At 45.7% G+C, this 13,277-nt stretch overlaps 2 protein-coding genes across 2 annotated transcripts in view; one reads left to right on the top strand and one right to left on the bottom strand.

Annotated features, from left to right (window-relative positions):
• Gramd1a (GRAM domain containing 1A) overlaps positions 1-2,024 on the bottom strand; it is a 27,232-nt gene extending 25,208 nt beyond the window's left edge. The window contains exons 1-2 of the mRNA XM_005361192.2: positions 1,885-2,024; positions 861-1,149 (exon numbers count right to left, since the gene is read on the bottom strand). Coding sequence (XP_005361249.1) covers positions 861-1,120 — 260 coding nt within the window. The 5' untranslated portion in view covers positions 1,121-1,149; positions 1,885-2,024. The remainder of the gene's footprint in view (positions 1-860; positions 1,150-1,884) is intronic.
• Positions 1-13,277, top strand: part of LOC113457658 (zinc finger protein 420-like) — a 1,205,902-nt gene that overhangs the window by 1,133,617 nt on the left and 59,008 nt on the right. The window lies entirely within an intron of this gene.

The raw sequence follows: 13,277 nt of genomic DNA, 5'->3' as shown, positions 1-13,277 counted from the left end.
GAGAGAGAGAGAGAGAGAGAGAGAGAGAGAGAGAGAGAGAGAGAGAGAGAGAGATTGCTTGTGTTGGAGTCCAGAAGAGGGCATCTCATGCCCTGGTGCTGGAGTTACAGGTGACTGCGAGCTGCCTGGTGTGGCTGCTGGAAACCTAACTCAGATCCTCTGCAGGAGCAGTGCATGCTCCTAACCTCTGAGCCTTCACCCCCACCCATTTTTATTGTCAGCATATTTCCTTGTGGAAACAAAATTCTGTTTGCAATTTGCTACCTTCTCTTCCTAGCCCTAATCCAGGTCCTGACTCACAGTCACTGGTCCCAATGCACGTTCCTGAGCCTTGCTGGTTGTGATGGTTACTTTTGCTGACTTCGCTGGATTGATGCATCTCTAGAGCACTAATGAGGAATAACTTCCAGTGTGTCTAGGGGGTGGGGGGAGTAGCCTTGAATGTGTGTAGCTTACTCCTGGGCGGAGGGGGGGAGAGAAAGAGAACAAAAGACTGGTGTTCCCATCTCTCCACTTCATGGTCCTGAGAGATGTGAGCAGGCAGGCAGCCTTCTGCTCCTGCCGCCACAGCCTCCAGATCCTTCTAGCCCTGTACCTTCCTTGCCGTGATGGATGGTACCCTCAAATAACAAGCCCAAACAAAATCCTTCTGTAATTTCTTCTTCTAAGGTATTTGGTTACATGTAAAAGAAACATAATGAATATATATGTCTGTTTCATAGCTTCAAATCGAGACTCTGTGGGCTCAGGCTAGACCCTGACTACTCTCCAGCACACCAACCAAAAGGAGCCCACACTTGAGCTGAGGCCATAGGAAGAGACAAAACAAAGACATTTCCCATCCCATCTCCAAGTCTGACCTGTCCTGAGATGGACACTCCGGGTCCGGAGTCTTCATTCTCTGAAAGCGTGGTGGGCTTGGGGAGCCTGGAGGTGACTCCACATCGCTGGATGGAGTTATGTGAATAGCAGGCACCCCCAAGAGCCTCCAGGATTTAGGAGCTAGGTCCTGGACACTGTCAGCCTGTGTTTGCTGCTCTGCCGGAGAACCAGGTGAGCCCTGGTCACCTCCCTGGGCCTCCTGGGGAGTCCAAGACAGCAGGGGCAGGAGTTCAGCCATGAGGAGGAATGTGGACAGCAGTGTGGTCCCTAGGGGAGAGCAAGAAGTGAAACACAGAGCTCTTGTCCAAGTACAGTTGGGGAGGGGGCTTATGGCGGAGATCTGGGTGAAACCCCCACCCCTGCTGACATCCTGCCTCAGGACTCCAAGCTCCCGTTTCTTTCTTGGCTTTCTAAAAGTCCTCTAGAGATAAAATATCCCAGAATGGACATCCGGTGCCGAGACTCAGGCACCCAGAGCCCAGCTCCGATCTCGCAGAGAGCTCAGCAAGCAGCTGTTCATGTGTCCAGGCTGGGTGTCTTCCCTTCACCATGGCTGTACTCTGAGGCCCAGACATCATGTCGCCTTCACACACAAGGCCAGAAAAGAGCCAAACCTCACTGGGCTTCATCATGGCTAGCCAAGCTGGGACAGAGAAAGGCAGACTCTAGGACTTTCCTTCCCTGGTTTTCTCAAAGTCCCAGCCAAGACAAACAAAGGGAAGGCGGCCCTGAGGCTTGCTTAGTTCTGAGGGAAGCAGGGCCTGCACCTGTGCGGTTAGAGCACTTGGATCTGGCAATGCCAGACCAGAGCCTGTGTCTGCTCACTGGAGAACACAGCATAGGCTTCTTGCAATCCAGCTAGCTGACCAGGGACAAGGGAAGAGTGACTGGGGAGGGAGGGGGAGGGTGGAGCCCAAAAGATGTTTTTTCTTAGTTTGAGGAGGACTCTGACTCCCAGGCCCACCTGAACCTTGCTAGCACGCTAGAACCCTGAGACCTTACCTTGTGAGTTCTCCCTTCTGTCTCACAGGGTTCAGACTTCTAGAATAAGACAAGACCAGGCCCTTCCTTCTCTCCCTGAGGTGGGCTGGGCCTGAGACTCCTGACCTTCAGGCCGGAACAGCGGAACGGAACAGCGTGTCTGACTGGAGTCCTGTTACCCTCTGGCCAGCTGTTCCTGGAAGAAAAGTGTAGAGCGGGGGAGGGGAGGCGGGGTGCTCGTACTACCGAGGGCACCTAGGAAGGTCTCCCTCCCTTTTGTCCTTCACTGTACTGTCCAGCCCTCTAATAATCACTGCACTGACCAGGCCTCTTTTGGCCTGCTGTGTAGCTTCCGTTCTGTGCTGCCCAGGGCTGCTCCTCCAAGCTCAGGGACCACCCTAATGGCCAGATGGCAGCCCCCACCTGACTGTCGTGCACACTCTCAGCATTCCTCACAGTTTAAGTGAGGTGTTTTTGTCTCCCTTGCCCCTCATGACTCCCCCCCCCCCCCCCCGTGGTCTCCCACCTGCCACTGTCCTAAACCACCCGCAGTGGCCGCTGCATCCCTCAGGAACTTCACCACAGTATTTTACCACTACACTCATCCCACTTGGCCTCTCTTCTAGAAGTCTCCGTGACCTTCCATTTGGACGGCAGTATTCAGTTACTTTTCCAGTAATTTCCCAACATCATTGATGCAGCCAAACCATGTATTTTCAATTGGTCTTGCTCTTGAGTTTTTTTTTTTTTAAAAATCAAAGTCATTTTAGTTTATTATTATTATTAAATTTATTTGTTTATTATGTATACAGTGTTTTGCCTGCAGGTACGCCTGTAGTGCAGGCCAGAAGAGGGCCCCAGGTCTCATTACAGATGGTTGTGAGCCACCATGTGGCTGCTGGGAATTGAACTCAGGACCTCTGGAAGAGCAGCCACTGCTCTCAACCTCTGAATCATCTCTCCAGCCCCTCTCTCGAGCTTTATAAAATTAAAACATACCATGTACCATCTTCTGAGACTTGCTTTTCTCATTCAGCATTAAACAGTCCCCCTTATCTTTGGGGAACACACACAAAGTAACAAAATGAGGCATAACAGATACTTCATGGGACAAAGCTGTGGTTCATATCCTGAGTAGGACAGGCCAGGACTGAACGAAATTTCATTACTACCACTTGAGTGGCACACAATTTACAGCTATGGAGTACTCACTTCAAGAATTTTCCATTTAATACTTCTAGATCACTACTGACTGGGGTCGGTCACTGAAACCTTAAAATGTGAAACCCAGACAGGAAGAACCAGGGTTTTTCTAAGATCCCTCCATATGGCTGTAGGTTAGCTATGCTTCATCTGTTTTGCCTGGTGTATAATATTCCATTGCAGAAATGAATTACAGTTTATGTATTAATTTTTTTCTATCTGTAGACAGTGCACTCTTTTTTTCTGTGATGAATGGAGTCAGCATAATGTGCCTGGGTAAGTCAGAGGGCTGCTGATTGCCAGCTACCCTATCTCACCTCTGTAAGCCTGATTCTGAGAGATTACCATTGGCCTACTACATAAACCCGGGCTACAAGAATGGCTCAGTTACGTTATCCCTACACAGAATGAAGTATCCTTGTCTTTTCCGCTTGCATCAGAGTCAGTGTTGGTCCTAAAAGGGGGAGGAATATTAATAGTGAAAATCTCACTGCTCTACTCCTTTGCTCTTCGACAATGTTTGCCACACAGGCCTTACCCTGGTATGAAAATCTGAAATCCCACTACAATGGTTCACTGTACACAAACGTTGCTTCATATATAAAATTATTAAAATGTTAAATAAAATTACCTTGGGTTATGCATAGGAGATATATATATAAAACACAAATGAATTTTGTGTGGAAACTGAGTTCCATATGTAAATGGTGGTCTCAACCTGTGGGTCACAACTCCTCCGGGGGTCAAAGGACCGTTTCACAGGGGTTACATGGCAGATATCCTGCATATCAGATATTTACATTACAATTCATAACAACAGCAAAATTACAGTTATGAAGTAGCAATGAAATAATTTTGTCGTTGGGGTCACCACATCATGAGGAACTGTACTAAAGGGTCACATTGTTAGGAAGGGTGAGAACCACAACCCTATGGGATCGCTGTCCCTCATGACATGCATGATCTTTGCCTGTTCATTTGTAGTGAGAAGGCTCAGCCTTTGGTTGAGCAAATGTTGGGCCAGTGGAGAGCTGAAGTAAGAATGTTTTACAGAGAAAGGCTAGGGAGATCACTCAGTGGAGCAAATGCTTGCTACCCAAGTGCAGGGACCTAAGTTCGAATCCCCAGACCCCATGTGAAGTCATGCATGGTGGCATGTGTTTGCAATCTCAGTGTTGCTGTGGCCAAGTGGAAGACAGAGACAGGAGAATCCCCAGAAGCCAGTGGGGCCAGCGAGCCTGGTATTCACAGGGACAAACAACAAAAGAGGGACCCCCATCTAAGCTGGAAGGAAATGTCCAATACCTAAGGATGTTTTGTGGCTTCCACATGTTCTGAAGCACGCACCCACATGCACGAGCACACTAAAAGATAAAAATGTTTCATAGTGAAATATTGAAAGGTCTGTGGAGAAAACTCATTAGTGGGACCATGAGAACTCTGAAGGGATGGTCCAGTGGGCACCCGGTGAAATACGGTGACCCTGGAAGTCTATAATGAGTATAGGGTGACCACCCTGACCCATGGCATCTAGCTGTCACACTGTCCCTCACCTCACCCAGCAGTTCATTTCCCATCCTAGCTGGGCTTAGGACCTTCAATTGACTGACTCTTTGGAGAGCTGGACTCTCAGTTAGTGTACACTTGAGACAGAAATGGGGCCCCAGGGAGAAAGAAAAAACAAAACCTAATGACCTTGGGTTTTTGAGCCATTTGAGTCCAATGACCTTGAAAACTGGGAAAGTATTGTGTGATAGTTCAAATGAGGATGGCCCCGTATGCTCATATGTTTGAATGCTTCGTCATGGAGGTGTGGGATAGGCAGAGACTGTTTGTTTTCTGACTGCTCAGACCTGAATAATCATACAGAAACTCTATTATTTGAAGCATTGTTCAACCAATGATTTAGGCATATTTTTAGCTAGCTCTTACATCTTGAATTAACCCATTTCTATTAATCTATAGATTGTCACGGGGCTGTGGTCTACTGGTAAGGATCCAGCATCTGTCTCCTTCAGCAGCTACATGGGTCTGCCTACTCTCTCTACATATCTCTGCTCAAATTTCCTGCCTGGCTACACTCTGCTAAGCCACTGGCTGAAACAGTTTTATTCATTAACCAATAAAAGCAACACATGTACAGAAGGATATCCCACATCATCTTCCTTTTCCTATATAAATAAAAAGGAAGTTTTTAACTTTAACATAGTAAAATTACATATACAAAACAGTTATCAAGCAAGAATTATAGTTGCAATATTTAGTCTATTTCTTTGTGAGTCGAAAGTTTTATATCTAATTTATCTTTTATCATCATGAAGGAAAACCATAGTTATAATTATCTAGTCTTTAACTCCATTAAAGACACCAGAAGGATATAATATTACTTAAGTTAATAGAAAGTACATTGTAAGCAACTTCCAAAACTCTGGAATCAGCAGAAACATCTCACTGCCTAGACTGTATTGTAATGTTGGGGCATCCATCTTCAGCATACAAGCCTATAATATCTGGCAGACTTGTCTACGAAGCTGGAAATTTCAAGATCTGTTTTGCCTTTTCTGTATCCTGTAATATCTGGCAGTTTTTTTTTTTTGTGTGTGTGTGTGTGTCCTGCATGTCCATTTATACAGCATACCATCAAGTAATCCAGGCAAGGGCAGTTTCTTGCCCAAACGGATAGCCTTGTCACATTGAAGGCAAATTCCATGATAAGCTTCTTCATTGCCCATCAATCTCTCTGAAGTAATTGGTGCTGCCTGCCAGAAGCAGACATGTCTCATTGTCAAGCAAAGTCTGAGTTTTTAAAGTATTTTATATGCCATATTTTGTAGGTATTTGAAATTTTGAAGATTATCTAACTTAAATATATCTCTATATATCTAGAAAACCTAACTAACATGACTACAGTTTGACTATTATAGATGACTATCTATTAACTTGTATTTTAACTATATATTATTTTTAAGTGAGCTACACAAACGCAATACCTTAAATAAGAGAAGAAATACATATACACAGTTGGTATAGGAGGTCCTTCTGTTTATGTGTTGCTTTCATTGGTTAATGAATAAAGAAACTGCCTTGGTCTTTTGATAGGGCAGAATTTAGGTAGGTGGGGAAAACGGAACTGAATGCTGGGAGAAGGAAGGCAGAGACAGAAAGACGCCATGGATCCTCCGCCTGAGATGGATGCTGGTTAGAATCTTGCCAGTAAGCCACTGTCATGTGGCAATATACAGATTAATAGAAATGGGTTAAACTAAGATGTAAGAGTTAGCCAATAAGAAGTTAGAGCGAATGGGCCAAGCAGTGTTTTAATTAATACAGTTTCTGTGTGGTTATTTTGGGTACGAGCTAGCTGGGAGGCTGGGAAGAACAAGTGGCCCTCTCCTTGCAACACAGTGTTACAAATTGACCTTAAATTTGTATCAATAGACCAAAGTCTGTACCGATGAAAAGTATTCATCTCTATATCATATCTCCCCTTTTCCTAGAAAGAGATTGACTGTGATCATTTACCACTGATAATCTACCCTCTTTAAATGAAAATAAACATTTACAAGCAGTCATTTTGGGAATTTGAGCATTGTTTATTTTAAACTGTTTTTTGTTGTTTCTTTTATCAAACCATATTAGCCTGGAAGAAAATCATAGGTTTTTATCTTCTGTGGAAACAGAAACAGAACCTCTTTCTTTTTTTTTTTTTAAAAAAATAACATATCTTTAAACCCAAATTTTGAAGTTAAGATACCTTTATGGTGGTTTAACTTAGCAGCCCCCAGAATCAAATGTCTCTTTGTAGTCAAAAATTTAAAGAAAACATAATAATATACATAATCCAGACTCTCTGTATATTTTATTTTTACATGGCTTATTTTGTTATTTTAAACATTTATTATATTATTTTTACTTCTTTAATTTATGACTGTCCGTGCTCTTTTTTTTTTATTACTTTTACTGTTTTATAACTGTCTATACTCTTTTTCTCTCCCAAGCCTATGTACACTTTTTTAAAACACACTGTGTCTTGTTTAGAGGTCTTTTATGTCTGATTCTGTTCTATTGTGTATTTGAAATCCTTTTTGACAAGGAACATTTTAAAATGGTAAGCAATGTGGTTGCTGCAGTCCTGGATGCTGGCTCCACCTCTCTTGGCCTTTTACTACAGCAAAAGTACATTTCCTGCCAGCTCTGGAACTGCTGGGTGGGAGCTGTGCTCTCCACCTTAACTCTGGGAAGCCCTGGGCAGCACATAAACCTTTCTTGGCTCAGTAAAAGCTAAATCTGCCATGCAGGGTGCTGTGTGGCCTGGAAAATGTCTCTGTGCATGGTATCGAAAATCCTCCATGGCTTTCTGCTTCTGAATGCCTAGCAGACCCGACCCAGCTGCTTGCCCCAGCAGGAGTGCTGAGTGGCAGCATGTTCTCAGCTACTTTTCTCTTAACCCCATGCGGGCATACAAGCACCCGGACCTGAAGTGTGTGGCTGGCCACGTGGGTTAGACCCACATTGGGCACCATTTTGTAGGCGGAGACTTTTTGTTCGCTTTCTGACTGCTCATACCCAAATAATCATGCAGAAAATGTATTAATTGCAATATTGTTTGGCCAATGATTCAGGCATATTTTTAGCTAACCCTTACATCTTGAATTAACCTATTTTTATTAATCTATGAATTGGCACGAGGCTGTGGTTTACTGGTAAAGGCCTGGTATCTGTCTCCTTCAGTAACTGCATGTTCCCTACCTGACTCCGCCTACTGTCTCCAAATATCTCAGTTTGGATTTCCCCCTGGCTGCACTCTGCTAAGTCATTGGCTGAAGCAGCTTTATTCATTAACCAATAAAAACACCACATATCCAAAAGGCTATCCCACGTCAGTGTGGCCTTGATCAAGGAAGTGTGTATCTGGAGGTGTGCTCTGAGGTTTCTTCACAGTGACAGAAGGGTGAGTAAGGCAGCACCTGTGTGGGAGTGGAGCCGTGGCTTGTGGTTTAGGACTCTGACTACTCTTGTTCCTAGCACGCACAAGGCAGCTCACAGCTGCCTGTAACTCCAGTTCCCACAGCTCCTGTTTGCCTTTATGTCCTCCCTGGGCACAAACACCCATATACACAAATTAATAAATATTTTTAAGAGAAAAAGTGAATAGTATAGAAATAAAATCTGAGGCACACGCCTTTAATCCCTGCACTCGGGAGGCAGAGGCAGGCGGATCTCTGTGAGTTCGAGACCAGCCTGGTCTACAGAGCTAGTTCCAGAACAGGCTCGAAAACCACAGAGAAACCCTGTCTCGAAAAACCAAAAAAAAAAAACAAAAACAAAAAACAAAACTGAGGCACAGCAGGATAAGACACCCCTCTATTTTCCCAATATTTAAGTTCTGTGAGTTGAATGCTGCCCCTCTCACTATGGTGGTTTGAATGAAAATGACCCCCATAGGCCCGTAGAGAGTAGCACTATTAGGAGGTGTGGTCTCGTTTGAGTAGGTGTGCCTTTGTTGGAGGAAGTGTGTTACTAGGGTATGGGCTCTGAAGTCTCAGATGCTCAAGTCAGAGAGTTTGGCACTCTCTCTTCCTGTTGCCTGACAATCTGGATGTAGAAGTCTCAGCCACCTCTCCAGCACCATGTCTGCTTGCATTCTGCCATGCTTCCTGCCATGACGATACTGGATTCGGTGTCTGAACTGTAAGCAGGCTCCAATGAATGTTTTCCTTGTAAGAGCTGCGATGGTCATTGTGTCTTTTCACAGCCATAGAAACCCCAACTAAGACAGTTTCTGTTACTGTTACAAAGACCCCCACTGATAATGTATAAAGAGGAAAGGTTTGGGACAATCTTCTGTACTGCTGTGGGCCTGTGATGAACCAGCACTTTCTGGTGGAGGTAGTGGGGAAGCTGGTCACTTTGGGACTCAGCTGTGAAATGAAAGAGGAGGAGGAGGGGCCTGGGTCCCTCCTTCATTGCCTCGATGACATAACTTTCGGCTGCTCATAGGCTCCACCACTTCCTAATAACATCAAACTGAAAAGTAAGTTTTGAGCACCAGGCCTTTTGGGGAACATTTCGGTTGTAATCGGTGGAGCCCCTCCGCATTTTGTCTTCCTCGCCACATTCAGAGGAGTGACAGACAGGGTCATGAGACTGCCCACCAGAGTCCCAAATGAGATGGGGTAGGGGACACAATGTCCTTTCTAGAATTCCCCACACGAGGACCACTGTGCAGGCGTTGTTCCCTGACAAGATCATCTTCACTCCAGCGTGGGGCTCAGCCCAGCAGGCTTGTGTATTCCTGATAAACAATACGCTGTACCAAGGTGGCTACGGGCCCTTCAGTCACAGCAAGATTTGTCTGTTTCCAGCGAACTGTGGTCTTGGTTTTATGTTTTCGTTTTGATTTGTTTTATTTTGTTTTTAATCTTTTCCTGAGTACAAGTTTTGACTTCTTGCCACACCTCACCCACATTCTCTGTACTTGAAAGGCTTCTGTATCAAATGTGTCTGGTTTTGGCCAGACCGCACCCCACTCTTTACCGCTTCGGGAAGTCTCGAGTTGTTTTTATTTTTCAGAAGGGGGTCTCATTATATAGCCAGGCTGGCCTTAAGCTGCTTGTTGTCCTCCTTGCCTCAGCTCCTCGAGGGTTTGGGGTTACAGGCACACACCAGCCATGCCACCAGTCTCCAGTTCCTTTGATGTTCTACTCTCAATTCTCGCTCACATCCCAGGAATTCTGAAGCAGTTCTGTGTGCTGACCAGGTGTCTAGGGACAAACTGTCAGGTCCTTCTCAACCACATTCTTGGTGATATCATGACAAAGCAAATGAAGGCACAAAACAAAGAAGTTCCGATGAGCGGATGTTTGATTCTGGGCAGATCCTGTGGTAGTGTCTAACCTTCCCTGGCTGTTTTAAGCAGTAAGGCGGGACCACAAGAGACAGACTCTAGCCATGACCGAAGGACAGGTGCGAAGACTACAATTTGGAAGCTCACTGAGCTGTCTGTGGTCGTGAAAGTCCCAAGCTCTGGCTGTGTTCAGCATCAGCGCTCCCACAGAGCTACTCAGAAGGCTTTCAGTCATAATAACGTCCCAGGCTTTCTCTTCTCCCACTGGACTGGTACACTCATTGTCAGCTGCCTGTGCAGACTAGGAATTAACCTGGGCCTGGTGATACAGGCTTGTTAATAGCAGCCTCTCAGGAGACTGGAGCAAGAGAGCTGTAAGGACATGGCCTGGGTGAGTTACAGAGAGGACTCAAGTCCAGTCTGGTCAAGGAAGACTTAGGAAGACCCTGTTTCAAAATAAATAGTAAAAGCAGGGACGGGGGCATAGCTTAGTATTTGAGCTCTGGCCTAGAGTCCCCCAGTGAGGGGTTGGGGTATAGCTCAGTGGTAGAACCCCTGCCTAGAATCCCCCAGTGAGGGGCTGGGGGTATGGCTCACCTACGTTCACATATGGGGCCCTAGATTCAAACTCTAATACTGAAAAAAAGAAAGGCAAGAAAACAGGAATTAAGCCACAGATAAAGTTCTTGCTGTTGTTTCCAGGCCTCATCTGCTGAGCATCAACAGTTGTAAGAGATTTTAGGGACTCTAAGGGGATCCTATAAGCAACAAGCTTTCCTCGGCTGGAGTAACCACCCGAGTGCCCAGTCACTGTTGTAGGAAGCTATTGCTTTGTATTTCCAAAGGACTGTTAGCATGAACTTCATGGTCACAACTGATCGTGACACCGACATTGTGCAGGATGCCGGCAGCCAGTTACTGGGGTCAAAGCCAGGACGAGCTTACCCTTTCTAGAATGTTTGTCATTTCCCTAGGTTGGCTAAGTTGAGCTTGGGGTGTTTTTCCACACTGCTTGCCAGGAAAGATCTTAAAAGCGAACTGGTGATGCCTGCATGTTTTCAGGGGAACAAAGCTGGGAGGAGCTGCATGAGGAGCCCACTTCCTCTGGCTTGACACCACCATCGCCATCACCATGCACAGTTGCCTTGGTAACCTTACCTTGGCCCACAGTCAAGGCAGAAGGATAAACAAATAGTGACAGTCAGGTCTGTGGTAATGGTGGTAAGGCTCTAACAGGCCCTGCTGGCAAGTAAGAGCAAGAATCCTGGGGATAGGAGATTCTAGTCACCATGTCCTTCCTGAGCTTCATGTGGTCTTGGGAGGGTTGAAGCTTATCAGGAAGTGGAAAGTTGACTGGGGTTTGGAACTTTGACTTATCTGCCCCAGAGTTGTTCATGTTCCAGCTGTAACCCCACTGAATTTGCTGCCTTGGACAAATAAATCTTCCCCTTATTTATTTATTTATTTACTCTTTATGTATGAATTCATTTATCTGTGTGTGTGTGTGTGTGTGTGTGTGTGTGTGTGTGTGTGAGTGTGTATATTCACATGTACCACAGCACTGATGCGGGAGTCAGAGGACAACTTGCCTGAGTTGGCTCTCTCCTTCCACCATGCGGGTCCCAAAGGATCGAACTCAGGTTGTCAGGCTTGGCAGCGGTCACCTCACGCTCTGAGCCGTCCTGTCAGCCACAAAGAACGGAGTCTTTCTCTGGGCCGTCAGTGCCCTCTCTGTCCAGCGTGAATGCTTCTTCCTATCCCACAGTTAGACTCCCCCAACAGACTTGAGTGATTTCTGTGCCCACAGGCCTGTTGCTGAGAACTCTCTGACCCACCTTTTATTTGGTGAGTCAAGTTCCCCCATTTTATGGATTGCAATTCTATGTACTTATAGAAAACGAAAGATTTTTAAAAAATTCACACATCGAGCTGGAGAGGTGGCTCAGGTGTAAAGAGTACTTCACTGTCCTTGCAGAGGGCCCTGGCACACAGTGTGGCTCACAACCACCTGTAACCTCAGTTGCGGGGGACCCAGTGCCCTCTTCTGACCTCCTTGGGCCCTGAATACATGCTGTGCACATATGTCCAGTCAGGCACACACACATAAACTGAAACGGATAGCCTTAAAAAAGAAAGCCTTTGTCATATGGGGCCTACATTAGTAGACTGGAGCGGAGCTTCCAACTAAACAGCTGCCCTTTGTGCCACTGTGACCAGAATACCTGCCGGGAACAGTTTAAGGGAAAATAGGTGGATTTGGGTCACTGGAAGAAGTCTTGGTGTCCATGCTAGGGGCTCCTCCCTCATGGTGAACCGGGAACATGAGAGAACACAACAGGAAGCTGGGTGGCTGTAACCTTCCGTGGTCTGCCCCTAGTGACCTATTTCTGCCGGTTACGCCCCTCCTCCTAAGATCTCCATAGCCTGAATACAGTGTCTTGAGCTGGGGGACACAATGTTCAAAATATGAACCTGAGGGGGGCCATTTTGGATTCACATATCACCTGTTCTCAGAGTGAAGTGTTAGCTTGGTGAGGGAAAATCTGTCCTCAAAATACTTTTCTGAATTTTCCATTTGAAAGCTCCCATGCTCTTCTTGGCCATGTCTACCACACAGGACCCAACACCAAAGCTCTAAGCTGGTGCCATACTAAGTTCTTGGACTTCCCAGGATCCAGAATTGTATGGGAACCCAAGTTCAGTTGAAAATGGAGTAGGTGCACACTTACCATCGATGTGGCACAAAATCGAGCTGGCAAAATAGCTCCTTAATTTTATTTGCTTATTTGTCTACTTATTGTATGTGTGTGTGTGTGTGTGTGTGTGTGTGTGTGTGTGAAAACGCTCTCTCCTTCCACCACTTCAAGCATCAGGGACTGAACTCAGGCCATCAGGCCTGGCAAATGACACTTCTACCCACTGAACCGTCTTGCACACCCTCCAATACTTTGGCCAGGGTGGTGAAGGTAAAACTTACGCTGCCGAGCCCTGAGGCCAGGCTGCCCGAAAGAAGCCTGGTTGGTCCTGAGACTGTACAACCTCATGCCTAAGTTTCCTGTAAAATGATAATAAAAATGGTACCTAGTTCAAATTCTCTTTCAAGTTTTGTACACATTAAAAACAAACACAAATATGAATGACTAAAGTTATTACATTTTTAAGACAAGTGCTAACTCATTGTGCAGTCCAGACTGACTTCAAACTCATGGTAATTCCCCCGCCTCAGCAACCCAAGTGCTGAGACTACAGGGAGTCACTTTGCTTTGTTAACATGTTTAAAGTGTCTGTTTCCCTGGGGTCCTGCGACAAATGCCCGCAGATATAAGGCCTGAGACAGCAGAAATGTGCCTCCTTGGAGTTCCAG

Source organism: Microtus ochrogaster, linkage group LG4, assembly GCF_000317375.1.
Source record: "Microtus ochrogaster isolate Prairie Vole_2 linkage group LG4, MicOch1.0, whole genome shotgun sequence".
Lineage (NCBI taxonomy): Eukaryota > Metazoa > Chordata > Mammalia > Rodentia > Cricetidae > Microtus > Microtus ochrogaster.
This window is presented reverse-complemented; position numbering and strand designations above follow the sequence as displayed.